Source organism: Serinus canaria, chromosome 14 (genome assembly GCF_022539315.1).
Source record: "Serinus canaria isolate serCan28SL12 chromosome 14, serCan2020, whole genome shotgun sequence".
NCBI lineage: Eukaryota > Metazoa > Chordata > Aves > Passeriformes > Fringillidae > Serinus > Serinus canaria.
Window position 1 is genome coordinate 267,216 of NC_066328.1, and position 18,433 is coordinate 285,648.

Consider the following 18,433-nt stretch of genomic DNA (forward strand, 5'->3'; position numbering starts at 1 on the left):
GGCTCAAGGGCATTGAGAGGAAGGGGTGAAAAGAGAATACTAATTCTTGAGTAACCCATTTGTGTACTGGATGTAGAAACCTTGTTGGGCAGCACCATGTGGTCTAGCCTACCCTGGTTTGGTTGGCATATGATCATGGCTGCTTGACAGTCTCCACAGTCTCTCTCTTTGAGAAGACATTACATGATTGGAGGTGAGGCTTTTTTGGCTTGGTTGATTCAAGTTTGGGACCTTATGCATACAGGCATGCAACTTGATGGTACCAAAGCAAGGCTTTTGGGATCCTTGGCCCAGGGTGTGGCCGTTCGTGAGGGAGTCAGGACCCCTTTCTTTCCGGGAATGGCTTCTAGCAAATGTAAGAAAGGCTTGTTTACAGGGGCAGACTGCAGGAGCACCATCATAAAAAGCCATGCAAGACCATGGAGGAGGGATTCAGTGCCTGAGAGAAATGGCAGTGTTGGAGATACCTCTTGGAAGGAATGGACAATGTGATAATGACCCTAACAAGGTCAGGTGCATAGTGCAAATGTGGTGGACTCTGGCACATCAGGGACCATCTGAATACTCCAGTTTAAAGGCAAACATGCATCTCAGGGGCAACCAAGAGACAATGGATGCTGTAGCAAGCAAACTTCGGAATTACAAGAGTAGGGTCCGAAGCCTGATGCAGACTCACATCTCTGCTCTAGAGACATTGGTCGAGAGTCTCAAGGATGATAGTAAAAAACTCAGGGAGAGATATTTACCTGTAGCACCAGTAGAAACCAGAGCCCATGAAGTCAGAGCCGGATGCCCTCCAGACAGAGAAAGCAGGTATACCCCACAAACTGACTTAGGATATTTCCTACTCAGTCATGGAGAAGACATGAGATGGTGGGACAGGAAACCTCCCTGTGTCCTGGCACCCTGAATACAAGAACTGAAGGAGAAAGGAAAAGGGAAGTCAGTGACAGTGAGTGCAGTACCAGTTTCCCATGGGCAAGTATCTGACCCACTGGAAGGTACCTCCCATATGTATTCACAAGAACTAGTGAATACATAGAGGGGTCCTACCTCTAGCCAGGTAGGGGCAGCAGGGGATGACCATGTCTACTGGACTGTGTGGATCTGATGGCCTGGCATGTCAAACCCACAAGAGTACAAGGCTTTTGTTGATACTGGTGCTCCATGTATGTTAATGTGACCAGGATGTGTGGGGTCAGAAACAGTCTCTGTTTCTGGGGTTACAGGGGGTTCTCAAGAGCTGAGGTTCTTGGAAACTGAAGTGAGCTTGGCTGGGAAGGACTAGCAGAAGCGCCCCATTGTAACTGACCCAGATGCCCCATGTATTCTGGGCATTGACTACATTAAGAACGGATACTTCAAAGACCCAAGAGGACATTGATGGGCTTTTGGAATTGCTGCTGCGGAGACAGAAAGAACTAAGCAGCTAAACATCTCGCCTGAACTCAGAAAATACTCCTCTGGTTAGGACTTTTGAAGGTAGAAGAACAGCAAGTACCGATTGCCACCTCAACAGTGCATCACCAGTAGTACCAAAAAAATCAGGATGCCATGATCCCCATTCACAAGATGATCCATGAGCTGGTGAGCCAAGGAGTGTTCAGCAAGGCCCACTTTTCCTTTGGCTCCATTGGGCCTGTGGGCAAGTCTGATGGGGTGTGGAGATTGGCAGTGGGCTATTGTGGCTTGAATGAAGTTACACCATCACTAAGTGCTGTAGTGCTGGACATGCTGGAACTCCAGTATGAGCTGGAGTCCAAGGCAGTGAAGAGGTATGCCACCATTGACATTGCTAGTGCATTTTTCTCCATTCCTCTGGCAGCAGAATGCAGGCCTCAGTTTGCTTTCACCTGAAGGGGCATGCAGTACACCTGGAACTGACTGCCCCAGGGGTGGAAACACAGCCCCACCATCTGCCATGGACTGATCCAGACTGCACTGGAAAAGGGTGAGGCTCCTGAACATCTGCAATACTTTGATGACATCATCATGTGGGGGAACAAGGCAGCAGAATTCTTTGAAAAAGGAGAAAGGATCATCCAGATTCTCCTGAAAGCTAGTTTTGTCATCCAAAAGACTAAGGTCAAGGCACCTGCTTGAGAGATCCAGTTCCTAGGAGTGAAGTGGCAAGACGGATGGTTCCAGATACCCACCAAGGTCATCAACAAGACCATGGCAATGTCTCCACTGACCAGCAAGAAGGAAACGCAAACTTTCCGAGGTGGCATAGGTTTCTGCAGAGTTCACATCCTGGGGCACAGTCAGTTTGTGAGCCCTCTTTACCTGGTCACCTGCAAGAAGAACAATTTCCACTAGGGCCCTGAACAGCAGCAACAAGCCTTTGCCCAGATCAAGCAGGAGATCGCTCATGTGATAGCCCTTGGCCCAGTCAGGACGGGAACAGAGGTGAAGAACTCTGGCTCTACTCTGCAGCCAGGAACAATGTCTTGTCCTGGAGCCTTTGGCAGAAGGTGCCTGGGGACACTCTGGGCCAGCCACTGGGATTCTGGAGCTGAAGTTACAGAGGGTCCAAAGCCAACTACACCCCAAGAGAGGAGATCCTGTCAGCCTGTGAAGGAGTTCAGGATGCCTCAGAGGTGACTGGCACAGAGGAACAACTTCTTCTGATACCCCGACTGCCAGTGCTGAGGTAGATGTTAAAAGGAAAGGTTCCCTTTATCCATCACACCACCGATGCTACATGAAGTGGATTGCCTTGATTAACAGCGGACCTGTATTGGAAATCCAGATCACCCTGGGATCTTAGAAATAATTATGAATTGGCTTGAAGATGAGGATTTTGTTCTGGCAGATGAAGAGCAGGAACAGGTGATGTAAGCCAAGGAAACTCCACCATACAATCAACTGCTGGCTAAGAAACATGTTATGCTCTTTTCGCTAATGGTTCATGTCACATTGTAGGAATGAACTGAAAATGGAGCCCCAGGTGACAACTTACAGAAGGTACCAAAGGAGAAGGTAGGTCAAGCTAGTTTGTGCAACTCAAAGGCATCCAGTTGGCTCTGGACATTGCTGAATGAGAGAACTGGCCAAATAATTACTTTTACACTGACTTTTGGGGTTTGGCATATGCTCCATGGGGGTGGCTGGACAGGTGGAAGAAGGCCAGCTAGCAGTGTAGAGGAAAACCAGTCTGGACTTGCTGCAGAATGGCAAGACATTGCCATTTGAGTGAAGAAGCTACCTGTGAAAGTCTGTCATGTGGATGCCCATGTCCCCAAGTGTCGGGCTAATAAGGAGAACCAAAAATGAACAGGTGGATCAGGCTGCAAAAATCGAGGCGTCACAGATAGATTTGGAATCGCAACACAAGGGAGAGCTGTTCCTAGCTCAATGGGCCCACAATGCCTCGGGCTGTCAGGACAGAGGTGCCACCTATAAGGGGGCATGAGACTGAGAGGTAGATCTAACTGTGGACAGCATCTCCCAGATAATCTATGACAGTGGAATGTGCACTGCCATCAAACAGGCCAAGCAGGTGTAGCCCCTACGGTAGGGTAGGCAGTAGTCCAGTATAAGTGTGGGGAGGCAGAATGATTACATCACACTGCCTCAAACCTGCCAGGGCAAGAGCTATATGCTCACAATGGTAGAAGCCACCACTGGATGGTGGGAGACCTACACTGCGCCTCACACTACTGCCCGGAGCACCATCCTGACCTTGAAAAGCAGGTCCTTTGGAGACATGGTACCCCTGAGAGGATTGAGTCAGACAATGGGACTTATTTCAAGAACACTTTATTAAACACTTGGGCTAGAGAACATGGTATTTAGCAGGCATACCACATTCCTTACCATGCACCAGCTGCTGGGGAAGTTGAGCAGTGCAATGGACTACTAAAAACAACATTGAAGACAACAGGACGTAGGACCTTCAAGCAGTGGGATTTGCACTGAGCAAAGGCTACAGGGTTAGTTAACACAGAGGTTCCACTAAGCGAGCTGGCCCTGCACAATCTGAACCCCTGTGTACCGCAGGTGGTGATAAGATTCCAGTGGTACATATGAGAGGTGTGTTAGGAAGGACTGTTTGGATGAATTCTGCTTCGAGCAAAGACAAAGCCATTTGTCAGGTTGTCTTTGCTCAGGGACATGGTTGCACTTAGTAGGTGGTGCAGAAACATAACATTTACCTCAACGGGACCTTGTTTTGGGGTGAACTATCTATGATATTGTGCCTGTATCCATATCTGCATGTATGTATGTATGTAATTAGGATAATGCATGTTAAAAAGTGTAAGTTCAATGTAACGTGTTGGTATGAGAAAAAAAAAATTTGGGGTGGATAATGCTGAGGGTTAGGTTTTCTCAAAGGAATTGCTTCCTATTTGTTGTCTTCCTGAGGCCACTATTAACCCTGGGGAGGCTCAGGGCTCACAGTCGAGCCTCCCCAGAGCCATGGGAGAGCCACTTCCCCAGAGCCATGGGAGAGCCACTACAGACCCTCTGCCTTGCCCAATGGCGCCGCCCGCTGATTGTGGTCATAACTACAACCAAGGGGAAATTGCTTGGCTGGTGGGAAAACTTATGTTTTTTTTCTTTGTTGTTTTTTTGTTTGTTCTGTTTTATAGACATATATTTTCTAGAAAAGAACTGTTATTCCTTTTCCCATATTTTTTTCCTGGAAGCCCTGTATTTGTGAAATTATAATAATTTGGAGGGAGGGGGCTATCTTTTCATTCCAGGAAGGTTCCTGCCTTCCTTGGCGGGTGCGTGTCTTTTAAACCAGTACACTGGGTAAGAAGCATAGTAGTTTGAATCTTTCATATTTCCCAGTCATTCCCTTTAGTTTGTATTTGCATAGTAGGACTTTGCATATGTATAAAAATATTTATTCTGTCTTTTCCCATGTTACTTCTCTTGGGACAGTGCTGTGACAATTCAAGACTAGAGATGAAATTGTGTGTTTTTTCTTTTCCTATTATATACAGTGGGGGTCCCGCAAAAACCTGCTGGCAGTGAACAACATCAGCTCCGTGGTGATCCTCAGTGAGCAGGCCATGTTGGCACATTTTCATCAGCAGGTGGCCGTGGTACAGGTGTCTCCCAACCTCTTCAATGTGACGATCTTCAGCACAGGAACCACTCACAGCCTTCATGTTGATATGAATGCTAGTGGAGTCTTTGCTACTCAGGTTAATTGGTTTGGGTTTTTTTGTTGTTGTTGATTTGCCTAATCAGTTGCCTGATTAGGTTTGTCAAGATCAAACTTCCTAAGTCTTTAAGATAAGTCTTTTTTTTTAATATTCAAACCAGTGTGTTATGAAGGTGTTGTTGTAACAGTAGCAATGGTGCTGCAGTGGAGCTGGTTCTTTCTAACACAAAACTGGAGTCAGAAATGCTCTAGGGTGTTCACCAGAACCCAGAGAACCTCTGGGCTGCTAAAAGCCTTCATACCCAATGACCAGAGGAACTAGTAACTGGTGGCTATTGTAGGGGAGTTCTTGCCATTTTACTGCATGATTTCCTGCATGCTTCCAAAAGGAACTAAAAGTATATATTTATTTGGTGTTTTGTTTGTTTGTTTTAGGATGCTATAGTATTCTGGAATGGGAAGCAAGTGACTGTCTTTGAGTGCTCAGGAGATACCTTCAGAAATGCAGGTTGGACTTAAAACATTGGTCAGAGTCTGAATGCTTCTTTTCTTCCAAAGTTACATGTTCATTCATGGTAGCTGATGCACTGTAAGCATAGAATCAAAGAACGGTTTGGGTTGGAAGGGACTTTAAAGCACATCTTGTTCCAACCCCGCTGTCATTGGCCAGGGTTCCTTCTTCTAGACTGGAAAAACTCAGGGCTAGAGAAAGCTTTTATATGATATAGCTAAATTACATTATAGAGGGCCTTGCACAAAGCATTGTGTCTGAGGCTAGAACTACTTCTTTTTATATTTGAGTACACCATTGATTTGATCAAGAAGAATTTTTTCCTACTTTTGTAGCTGTGACTCCTGTTGCCTTTATAGATAAGGCGTGGCAATGACTATTGAAAGCTTTTCCACTTTGCTTGAGAGAAAGTGTAATCAAGGTTACATAACACTCACATAGGAACTGGTAAGGAGGCTTTTTGTCCCAGCTCTCAAGAGAAGTTATCCTGTAAATTGCTCTGTACAGTGCCAAGTAGAGTAAATTAGGTTCTTAAATGATTAATTTTCCCTAAATATTTCTGCCTTGAGAAATAAGTGGTGAAGAATTCCATCAATTCCATCCTAAATCTTGGGATTTGTCTTTTAAGAATCATTAAGTGTTTTCTGCTTGTCTGTATTTACTGATATATTTTATAACTTTTCCCATGCTGAATCATTGCTTTATTACCACCAAGGTCCTAACAGTCTACCACTTCTGAAGTTATTGCAGAGCCACTGTTCTGACAGAGATTCTGTTATCCCTCTTCAGTAGCACTAAAGGGAAAAGTGAATTTTCTTACCAGAACCTCACACTGCACTTTTTTTTTTTCTTTCTCTCACTCCTCATATGAACTCTTTGCCCTTCCTTTCTCAGTTGTTTCCATGGACAGAATGTACCAACACCTGTTTGTAGTGGGAACCCCAGCTTTTAAATGTAGTGGCAGTATGGAAGAAGGCTAAAACACCAAGGTGTTGGGATTCAATAGTGACTGATAGATCAAAAAAGAGATTTGGTGCAAGGTAGTGGAAATTGTGTGCTGTAAGTTACTTTTTTTTTCTTTTTACAGAACATATTTATTGTAATGATGGCTTTGTTGTGATTGTTCCAGGCTCTTTCCTTTGTGACTCTCCAGTTCTGTCTGTTCATGGAGAAAATCTATACACAGTGGAGCCGTATCGGATTCAGGTCCGCACTTGGCAGGTAAGGAAGACCATGAAGGGGATAAAAAGGCCTTGTTGTTTTCAAAGATTGGTATTAGAGTTTAAAAGTAATGTGCATGATCTTCCTAAATCTATTAACTCTTCCTTGTCCTAATACAGTACTCAAAATATATTTTGAGTATTTCAGCAGAAAGATCCTTGACATTTTGTGTTGTTTAAAAAGTCTGCCACTCTGAACATTACTGCTGTTGTAATGTTACTTATTAGTCTGTAAATACTTATTAGTTACTGTTGTAACTAATAAGTATTTACAGACTTTAAGACGATCTAAAGTGCATGCACGTTGAGATACATATACTACTTTCAGGAAGATGATTGTACTGAATATTCTTACAAGATAATGAAAAATATCACTTGCACATTTTGTGTGAACCTTTGCAGCCTCTGCTAGTCTGTGAGAACCAAAAAGAGAAATCTAATTATCAGAGTTCTGTGATACATAATTTTATTTAGGAAGCAAATATTATATTTTAGAATGGGTGTGATTCGTCACATAAATATAATGTATTTGTTTTTACAGCTATATATTTAAGGATCTTCAGGGACATTGATATTTCTGTATGTCTTTCATATTGGTAAAGGTTGTGTTACCAAAGAGGAAATTATTGAAGAATGATGCCTTTAAATTTAGAATTTTTTTGAGGTTACGTACATACCTGAAACCCAGATTGCATTTGTGTGTGTATGTTTCTCCAATTTGCTTGGACTGATTCATCTAACACAGAAGTTCAGCAATTTATGACTCAGCTTGGTGACGAACTAAGTCCTTTCTAGTGACGCTGTGGCCACACAAACCTGGTGTTACACATTTCTTCCCAGGGCACAGTTAAACAGCTGCTCGTGTTCTCTGAAGCAGAGGGGAATCCGTGCCTCCTGGATGTCTGTGGGAATTTCCTGGCTGTGGGAACTGATCTGGCTCACTTGAAAATCTTTGATCTCTCACGCAGGTATTAATAAAACTTTTAAAATAATCTGTTTATAGTTAAGCGTGTATTTTGTGGGGAGTCTTTAGCTGTTTTTGATTTGATGAAAAGCAACAGTCCCTTTGAACCTTGAGGCAATACATGCAGCTATGTGAACTGATGGCGTATTTCCAAAGCAAGGGAGGAACCATGGAATTATTAGGCAAGTCATGGATTGATGAGGATGATGATTATTATTATTATTTTAAAAAGAGGATACCGTGAGGGATACTTGAATGCATTTTAAAGTGTGTGGAGAATTTATGGAAGATCAAGCTAAGGATGTCCCATTGCTTTTAGTATCTTGAACAAGACTTGAATCTCAAAAGAACTGAAATAAAGCCAGGTCTTGTATCTCCTCATAAATTAGCAAACTTCTTTCAATGAATCTATGGAAAAAGTGAACCTAGAATGTGGAGACTTTTTTCTTTCTCCTGTTTAGGTTAAGGAGTTTATCTGAGTTTTTTCAAAGGTTGTTGTACTCTCATACTGATGAACATGAAAAAGATACTGACATGACATTCATTTTGAAAATGTAGCTGCTGATGACAAACATAATTTTGAAAAGCTGAAAAACCTGAAGAATGAAACAGATTCTGTTCTTCTTTGCATGCTGTCACCAGAAAAATGCTAAAGTCTAGTTAATTGCCATCTGGAAACTACTTGGGTGGAGATCACGCATGTTCCATGTGGGACAGTTTGAAGGTTATTAGATTCGAGCAGGTTATAACTAGCATAAATATTGGATTATGATGTTTGATAGTGAGAAAAAATAGATCCACTCATGCATGCTATGATAAATTTTTGCATTTGGTACTGAAAATACCCTTTCTCAAATTATGACACTTTAATTTCAGGACACCATAATTGACTGAGAACGAATGTTATTTTTATAGAATCAAACTTGTTTTTTTCATGAGATTGTATTATAGCTATAAATTGCTGTCACTTTTTGCTGCATTCTTTCGTTTCATGAGATTTGTCCTCTTTGTCGCTGACTGATTTCTGGGTTTGTATCTATACCAGCAATAAAATCCTTTTGAGATAATAAAATATATAAATATGCCCTGCTAATGACATTTCTTTACTTCTGCTGCACTGTGTGCTTTCCGTACACAGAACTTTTATGTGATGGGCTCTATTCAACATTCATGGTACTGTTCAGCTTATTTCTGTAGGAAAAGCAGGCCTCTGAATTGAGAATTATGTTCAGATGTTCTTGCTGTATAGCCATGTTTTGGGAATCCTGTAGAAGCACTGATGTTTATTCCTGCTGAGGAAAGAGTAGTCTGTTAACTCAGTCCTGAAAGACAGTGGCAGCAATCCTCTGGAGAGGAAGTGGGAGTCTGGGACAGCTGTCTTATATAGTCAAAGTAGTTTGCTTTTAAAAGTCTTACCCATAATTTGCTAAATTGCCAGTTGCTTGCCACCGTATAATTGAAGTTTATTCCTTCCCACAGAGAGGCAAAAGTGCACTGCAACAGCAAGAGTTTATCCAAGCTGCTCCCGGGCCATGGAGACATTTTGTCTGTGAAGTGCAATGCTAATGGCAGCAAAGTCAGCATCCTTGTCAGCAGGGTGAGGCACAGCTCTTCACTTACCACCTGTGACTTTTCCATTGTTTCATAGGCAGGTGTGGGTCAAGATTACTGAGGTCTCAAGAATCACTTCTCAGAAATAAACCTACCTGGTCCAGGCAGTGTATTGAGTCATATAATGAAGTGTCATGTCCCAGCATTAATTAAGCTCTCTTAAGGCTTTGTTCTGTGTTGGGAACAATTCAGAAAAGGAATATTTTAGTTACAAAAGCTGCTTTGTAGCATTTCAAAGGAATTCAAGGCTGGCTTGTTGGAATAGAAAAAGAACCAGGAATTTCCTGGTGTTTCTTAGTAAGAATGACCTCATGTGATTACCAACAAAGAAAGCTGAGGGCATGAAGCATACATGGTGGAAGCTTCTAGCAGCTTCTCACAGAAGCTAACCATGAGATGCATGCCCCCCCACCCCTGCAGCCAATCACCAGGCTATGCCAAATCAACACACCCCAAAAGCAAGCTCAAAATAAGCAGGAGGTAGTTCTTCAGCCAACATATATGGGATAAACTTACCTAATTCTTCCTTTTGACTGCATGCTCCAGCACCCTTTGTTTTCCTGTCTTGTAGGCGGATGGGAACATTGATTCCAAGATCTGTTTCTATGATGTTGAAATGGACCAAGTTACGCTCTTTGATTTCAAGGCTGAACAGGGAGATGGGAGAGAGAACCTTTTTGCTGGACAAGGCATTGGCAAGTAAGGAGCTTTCGCTTCAAGAATTAATGGTGGATTTAAGATGGAAATCAGCCCTGTGGAGACAAGCATACCCTGATTCTGGCAATCCTCCATCTTGGGAATGAGCTTGTATGAATTTAATTATTTGTATCTAAAGAACTAATTAACACTGAATTGTATGTCCATCAAGCTGCATCCCTATCTATTCCAATAATCTGAGCTAGGGAGTGTAATGGTTTGACATTGGCCAAACACTAGGCACCCACAAGAGTCATTTGCTTACCCTTGTCTTTAAAGTTGGGCGGAGAGGAGGGAAGAAAAAAAAAAAAAAGGAATTAACAAAGGGTTAATGAGTTGAGATAAGGACTGGGAGAAAAACCCTCTAAGGGCAAAATGGGTTTAAATTTAAAGGTATGAAGTATATTTATTATTAACCGAGTCAGAGGAGGATCATGAGAAGTAAAATAAGCCCTTAAAACAGTTCTTTTCGCTCTAGCCCTTCCCTCCTTCCCACCCTTCAGGGAGATAGGGCATGGGAGTTTTGGTCAGTTTGTCACTCAAGATCTTCTGTTTGCTTAGGGAGAGGAGTCTTTCCTCTGCTATGCCATGGGGTCCCTCCCACAAGCAAACAGTCTTCCCAAAACTGTTGTGGCTCATCCATGGGGTGCAGTCTTTGAAGGATAGACTGCTCTAGTTTAGAAGCAAGGGCTCTCTCTCTCTCTCTATTCAGGTCTTCTACTAGACCGCAGTTTTCTCTAGCATCCACCTGCTCCGGCAGGAGTACTTCTCATGGGCTGTGAGTGGATTTCTGCATCTCCCGTGGACTTCATGCATTACCAGGCAGCAGTTTGTTTCAGCATGGTCCTCACCATGGCTTGCAGAGGAATCTGAGCTCCAATGCTTGGAGCACCTCCTCTCTCCCTTTCCTACTTACCATGGTGTCACCATGTTGTTCTCCCTCACATGTCCTCACTTCCTCCTCTTCTTTGACTAGAAAAAAACTGCTGCTTGTTGGTAGCATTGTCAACAAGTTCCACTAATTCAAAGGTTCTTGCAGGATCCTGCAATGCTGAGAAGTTGATCCTGTCTAGGTTGCACGTCAGGGAATTGCTCACCATGCTTTCACTGCCGGCTGGGCAGCCCTGCCACCTTTGCAGGGGCAGTGACGGCTGCCATGGTGCAGGTGCTGTTGAACACCTCTCTTCACGTGGGGGAGAAGCTGCCCTTGCCTTTCTGCCTGTGGCGCAGTTGGCCAGGGATGGCCGGGCAGGCAAGGCTCGCCATGGGCTGTGCTGGCTTGGCAGCGGCCCTGGCGACTCCCACCCCTGGGGGAAACCTGCGTGTGCACTGTTCTGATTCTATTCCTAAATATGTTATCACAGAGGCATTACCAGCCTCTCTAATTGGGCCAGCAGCACGTCCATCTTCAGAGCCATCAGAGATTGGCTCTGTCAGATGTGGTGGAAGCTTCTAGCAGCTTCTCACAGAAGCTACCCCTGAGATGCATGCCCCCCCCACCCCTGCAGCCAATCACCAGGCTATGCCAAATCAACACACCCCAAAAGCAAGCTCAAAATAAGCAGGAGGTAGTTCTTCAGCCAACATGCAGCTGAGCCAAGGAAATCCTTGCAAAGGCAGTAGAGAGGTTGAAGGAAGTGCTTATGGAGATACTGGGCAAATTCATAGAAGAGAAATTCAGGGAGAGCTACTAGCACTTCAGAAGCCATATCAAGCTAGAGGTTTCTGAGGAGAGGATGATTTGGTGTTTGGGGTTTTGTACAGAGCTATTACATGAATGGAATCAGGATCCAGATCTTTAAATTTAAAAAAAATGTTGGAAAGCTACTCTTCCTTGAAGAGTTTGCATAATAGGGAAATGAGAAGAGGACGTTCTGAAGGTCCTTGTAGGAATAAGGTCTTTTTAAAATATAATAAAAATTGAGTTTGTGTGACTAAAAACTCATGATGTGTCTATTTAGAGCTGACGCCTTTCTGTTCATGCAAACTGTGCTGTAGGAAGCGCATTAGAAATTCTAGCAGCACAATTCAGTGCTGGTGGGAAGTGGGAATACTTGTGAAAGTATGATGTAATATTAGAGTACAAATTCCCATTTGATTTTACAATAATTTTTCTGACTGTATTTTTCTTAAGAAAAACCAGCATTGGAACAGGTGGATTGCTTTTTTAGCTACTATCTGCTTTGGGTATTGCGAGCAAAGAAAAGGAATTACTCTCCTTTCCACTGAAAGCCAGAAGAAACTACCCAGCTCATCAAAAACTAAGGCCAATGCAAATCTGGGGTCTTACATCCTGGTTAATTATGGAGTAGTGTTGTCAAGAGTTAAGTGAGGAAATTGTTTCCAAGTGCAGTATCTTGTGTAGTCCAACAGAAGCCAACCCAAGCCAGGAATGCTGTTTCACTGTTTGAGTGTTAGATAGTGTCTGTGTGAATAATCCGTTTATCTGTGCATCCTTTTGAAGGATCTTCAAATTAGGGTCAGTTCAGCAGAAAATGATAATGATCTAGACCGCTTCTGCTTCTCTTTCTGCCTCCTGAGGCAAAATCTAAACACTCCCAGGTTTTTTTTACCAAAGAAATTCTTTTTTTGATTTACTGATTTTGAATTGGCAGGGAGAGGACTTAGGCCATTTCTGCACCTCTTTGAATGTCTCTTTCAATTTGCCCTCTAGCCCTACTCCAATCCTCCCCACAACTTCCACCCTTTAGTGGTGACAGCAAGTGAGAAAATTCTTTAATGACGTCTTTGGTTTTTCTTTTAAATAATTTGACATTTTTTCAGAAGAATGAATACTATGCCATTGCTAAAATAGTGTGATTCTGTGTGTCTGGAGTCTTGACATAGCTGGCACTGAAGTAGTATTGAAATGCCCAAAGGAGGCAGTAAGATTTTATTATTTTAACTGCTGGCAGAGACTGGCTTTCCCAAGTGTCCTTGGTTTCAGGGCAAATTTGGGAGAGAGCCCCTGAAGGGGCTCCTCTAGAAAAGCAGATTCATTGGGGGAAGGGCCAATTGAATTCTAGATTCAATTGGCCCTTCCCCCCAACCTGTTCAGGAGAAAATATATCCTTGGAGAAAAGTGGAAAAACCTGTTTATTAAACAATAAAACCTAAACAATATTAAACAATAAAACCCCTTGCTGCTCCAAAAGAGATGACAAACTGAGAAAGTCCCCTCCCTGGGTTGCAGTTTAGCTCACTCAGTGACTTATCCGTTCCTCTGGTGCTGGGAATGTTTTGGGCCAGGCCCAGCCCGGTGGGCCACAGGTACAAGCTGCCAGTGCTCTTCTGGGTGTTCAGTATAGAACAGATTTAAAGGGGTCCAAAGAAAAGGGAAAAAAGAAAAAACCCACAGTCTAGGGAACTTCTTTGCCTCAGCTAGCTAAAACTAACTACAAGCAAAGGAGAGCTCTGTCCCGCTGTCTGTTCATCTGCAGACCACACAGTCCAGGAGCAGGAATGTGGAGGAGTGTGAGTGCAGTGTCTGAAAACAAACTGCACGACTCTTCTCTGCCTCCTTCACTCTCAGAACAGGTCTTAAAGGTGCAAAACTTATTATTCAGCATAAACAGAACAAGAGAACAAGACAATTGGGGATAAAAGCATCATATAGTCAACCCAGGACACCAAGGCTGCAGGGGAAGTCCTTGCGCTGTTCCACAGTGCCTCGGAATTCTTGACATGCAGTAGTCAGGTGGTGGTTGATCTCTTCTCCCAAGTAACAATCAATGGGATGAGAGGAAATGGCCTCAAGTTGTGCCAGTAAAGATTTAGATTGGGTATTAGGGAAAATTTCTTCTGGTAGAATTGTCAGGCATTGGAACAGGCTGGCCATGGCAATGGTGGAAACACTTCTCTCCTGGGAAGTGTTCAAAAAATGTACAAATATGGCACTCTGGGACATGGTTTAGTGGTGAATGTGCTGGTGGTGTTGGGTGCATGGTTGGACTTGGTGATTTTAGAGGGCTCTTCCAATCTTAATGCTTCCATGGTTTGAAGGCAGAGCTGAGTTAACCCCCAAAAAATGTGTCTGGTTAATGTTCTAATACAGAGTATCCCTTGGCTAGAGCTTTATTTACACTCATGCAATGAATGGGCTGGAATTACTTTGTCTCTTTCTACATTTTTTCTTGTCTCTTGATAGGTTTGTAGTGGAGTATCCAGAGTTGCACAGTCACATCCCTGCTTGCCATTTCTGGGACCAGAGTGAACCAAGACTTTTTGTATGTGAAGTAATTCCTGAAGCAGACCTCCAACCTCCAGACCAAAAGAAAATCCAGACGGAGGGCACAGTATGGACTTTTCTATTTGTTTTATCTTGTTTTACATGGAGTTTACTACCTGTCCAAGTAGTAAATCCTTCCTGCTTCATTAAAGGTGTAGGAGTGGGTAGTACATATTAGTACATGCAAAAATGAGTAGTGAACTCTGTGTTTGCTGTCTGTGCTTCAGGCAGTCCCTCTATGGCAGGTCTCTGGCTTGGGCCAAGCTTGCATACAGTGAAGAAGAAAAAAAGGGGATTTCTTTAGCTGTGATAGAATTTTGGGAATGACCATAATGCAAGCTTCTATCTGGACTGCAGTTTTTCAGGTGACATTATTGGGTGGATGGATAAGCTAGAAGTTTGTAACTTAAAAAATTGCTGATTTTTTTATACTGAGTACACTTTAAGCAGCAAGAATTAACTTGATAGAATAACAGGGACAATACTGTTAAGGTGAACAGAGAAATATGCTCTTCTACCCAGTCCCTCCCATCTTCTCCTTTTCTGGAGAGATATTGTGCATTTTTATGGGATATCCCAAATTTTCTGTTATGTTTTTACATTAGAAAAAAAATTCATTTTTATTGATCAGAAATTATCTAATCAAATATTTCTTTCATCATACACACAAGTCTCCCCTTCTTCCCCTGCTATTGTACTTGTAGTGTTCCTTACAAATTTGTTTGTACAGAACTGCCTATCCTGCATAAACATTGCATTGATTTGAAACATCCATTTTAATCTCAAGTTTTTTGATTTGTGCCTTATTTTAACTAATCTCATAAAATTAGATATAGAAAGCTCTTTGTGTCTTTTGTTGGTTTAAATGACCCTAAAAGAACCATGAAAAGATCAAAGTAAACAGAGGAAATGGGATAGGGATAGGGATAGGGATAGGGATAGGGATAGAGATAGATAGAGATAGAGATAGAGATAGAGATAGAGATAGAGATAGAGATAGAGATAGAGATAGAGATAGAGATAGGGATAGGGATAGGGATAGGGATAGGGATGTCTCAAAAGACCTGGCTAGGGTCTTCTAGCAAAGAGAAGAACAATTGACCCTAATGTTACTCAAGTAAAAAACTTAGAAATGTTTGGCTCCTAAGTAAAGTTGAAAAAAGATATAAAAAGAATGCAACTTTATGCCCATTATTCAACAGAGCATTTTACTGTCTGCTTATGCCTTATCAAATGACTTAGTAAAGTTCTGCTGAAAATGAATATTATTTTAACTTGAGTCAGGTCGATAGTTAAACTGTAAGAGGAACTATCTTTGCATGGATGATGTATTTCCTGGGAACTCAAAGCAGTCAGTGAGCTGATAAACTTACAATGGGAATAATATGATGTTTTTTAAAAAAAGATAGTTTTTAAGGCTCCTTCCAACCCAAACCACTCTGTGGTTCTCTTATTCTGTGATTCTGTTTCTTTGCCCTGAGCCAGATCTCTGAGAGAGATGCCTGAAGCAGCCATCTGTGCCAGGGGCTTCTCTCTTTCTGGTGGGTGAAGCTGGTTGCAGAGGTAGAGGTGGAGTTCCTGTGCAGGAGGAGCAGTCTGGAATGCAGAGCAAGGTGCTGGCTGCTCACTGCCGGGAGAAAGAATGTGGCTCTGCCCTCCCAGCAGCTGTGTGTCTGAATGTATAAGTCATACTATTGTCAAGAGAAGCTTCTGCCAAATGAATATGGAAAATAAAAAGAAGGATATTGCAGCATAAAAATAAAATAGTGCTTCACTTCCCTTTCCAGATGGATGTTTGGATTATATCATTCTTCAGCACTGAAGAGCATGGCCTTTTGCTGCAGGACAGCTTTCCATTGCCTTCATCCTTCCAGCTCCTTCTCGGCATAGAGGTGCCCCATTATTACTTTGCAAAAAAGGTGAGGTAATCTCTAAGAATTCTTTCCCTTCCCCAAAATTCAGACTTTGCACTGTAAAGGGATCTAATTTAACCAAATTGAGTCTGGGGTAAGTACAGCAATTCCAATGGCAGGGGATGCATCACATGTAGAAATGGCATAAAGATAATTCTGATGCAGATGAACTTGACAGAATTGTGGAATTTGTAGTAAGATGGCTTTTAATGGATATTGTAAACGGAATGTGATGTACAAGTGTAGGAGAAACAGGAATTACCACGTAATGCAATTGAAAAAGGGATGTGGAAAAAACTCTGATTTATCTAGTCACTGTGTTTATTGCAAGTACAAGAGGGGTGTGTGTGTGAGATTTATGTAGGTCATATGACAGGACATTTCATACTGGCTTTGGCAGAAGCATCCCACTTCCTTGCAGGAATACCTAAGAGAGCAAGGATAGTCATCCTGCACCATCAACAAGTGCCTGTGTGCTTCAAATGCTAAGAATGCCAGCTCTAACTTCTAAAACTTGATTTCAATCCAAAATTGTTTGCATCTCAGGTAAATAATACTCTACATAATTCCATGCATGCTGGGAGAGCTGCAGCCTTTCACCTACAAATTGGTTTCTGGTGAAGTTCTGACCTGAGTTTCCTGGTGCTTCTTAGGATGATGATTTGCTCTGTTCCTGTCTTGTAGGGGGAGTGCAACAGAGCCCATTTACTATACTAATGTATTTAGTTTTGTAAAATCTACAGGAAATTAATATTAAGGAGACTTCTAATCCTCGTGTAGTTTGGGAGCACTGTTAGACAGAAAGAACGTATCTACTTATTATGTTCAGATTCAGAGCAGCACTTTGCAATTCATTTTTTTCAAAGCACTAAAGCACTGTCTATTGTCAGTCTTCCTGTGCAGACTGAGCTTTTAGTGTTCTGCTTGTCTTCTGCTTTTCTTTCTCCTTTAAATTGAAAGGTCAAATGTGATATGCTGCATTTTCTAATCTTTCTTTTTAACATTTCTCTATCATGTCTCATGCTATTTTACTTTGATATTATGTTTTTTTTGTTTGTTTTTGGTTTTTTTTGTTTGTTTTGTTTTGTTTTTTCTTTGACTTTGTATGGATTGTTGCTGCCACTAGTTGTGTTTTCGGAGGGGATGTATATATAAACCTGTAAGTATCTGCATTACTTTGCTTCCTTCATCCTGTGCTCCTCTCTTGTTTCCATTTTCTTGGTAGGTGGTTGTCTCTTTATGATGAAGTCACTTTTTACTTCACTTGTACTAATTTGGGAAACCTAATTTAGTAAAAGAGCAGAGTCTGCTTTAAATACAGTAAATAAAGTTGACTTGGTCAACAACAAGCTTTGTTGACCAAGTTTCATTCCAGGGTTTCTCCTTATTCACCATAATGTCTTTACTGTCCTGGTTCCAGAAATTCCTCATGTTCTATTTAAACAGATTTGTGCTTTTGATTTCTGTCTTTTACTTTACCCGAGACTTCCATTGTATTATAATATAACACTACTTTTATTAGCTTCTGTATACTTTAAAATCTAGGTTTTTTTATGTATCTATCCGATTAGGGTAGAGTGTACATGGACTTTGGTGTCCTTCATGATTCAGATGATCTTCCTCTGTGCCTGTCTTGGGAAAGTTTCCTTGTTACACTCCAGACAGATCATTTGACATTGAGGATTCAGACTTTATTGGTTTTCTGCATGATGATTAAATTGCTTTGAGTTGCCTTTCAGTGGGTGGTGAAAGTACCCCTGAAGCTTTAAAACTGCCAGTTGTAAGGGGAAGGATTTGAACCTGAGCTTCAGTATTCATAAGATTTACATGAAGGCAAAGATAAAAGAATTTGGTCTGTATAGTTAACTTTCAGAACAGCAGACTAATATTTGAGAAGAGACTAAACTTGGAGAAATGCTTATCTGAAATCTTCAGAAATCTTGGAACTTAACAGTTGCTATTATAATATTTGTACTATTAATATACATGTTTATATATATAAAAATAATAATGACTCTAATAAAAGGAGATTACCTTTCCGTGGTATATTACCAATCTCCAGTGATCACTAACATGCTGTGATTGTTCACTGCAATGTGATGATCTCTTGTATGATATTCCATATTTTGTGGCATTTTCTAGAAAGCTCTGAAACTTTGCAACTATTGATG

The 18,433-nt window shown here is 41.9% G+C and overlaps 1 protein-coding gene across 4 annotated transcripts in view; it reads left to right on the top strand.

Moving 5' to 3' along the window:
* The window catches only part of IFT140 (intraflagellar transport 140), an 85,691-nt gene that overhangs the window by 22,317 nt on the left and 44,941 nt on the right, over positions 1-18,433 (top strand). For all 4 annotated transcript variants that reach the window (XM_050979880.1, XM_030229573.2, XM_009099625.4 and 1 more), the window contains exons 10-17: positions 4,956-5,159; positions 5,555-5,627; positions 6,760-6,851; positions 7,691-7,818; positions 9,294-9,411; positions 9,997-10,124; positions 14,269-14,416; positions 16,137-16,268. In XM_050979880.1, coding sequence (XP_050835837.1) covers positions 4,956-5,159; positions 5,555-5,627; positions 6,760-6,851; positions 7,691-7,818; positions 9,294-9,411; positions 9,997-10,124; positions 14,269-14,416; positions 16,137-16,268 — 1,023 coding nt within the window. The remainder of the gene's footprint in view (positions 1-4,955; positions 5,160-5,554; positions 5,628-6,759; positions 6,852-7,690; positions 7,819-9,293; positions 9,412-9,996; positions 10,125-14,268; positions 14,417-16,136; positions 16,269-18,433) is intronic.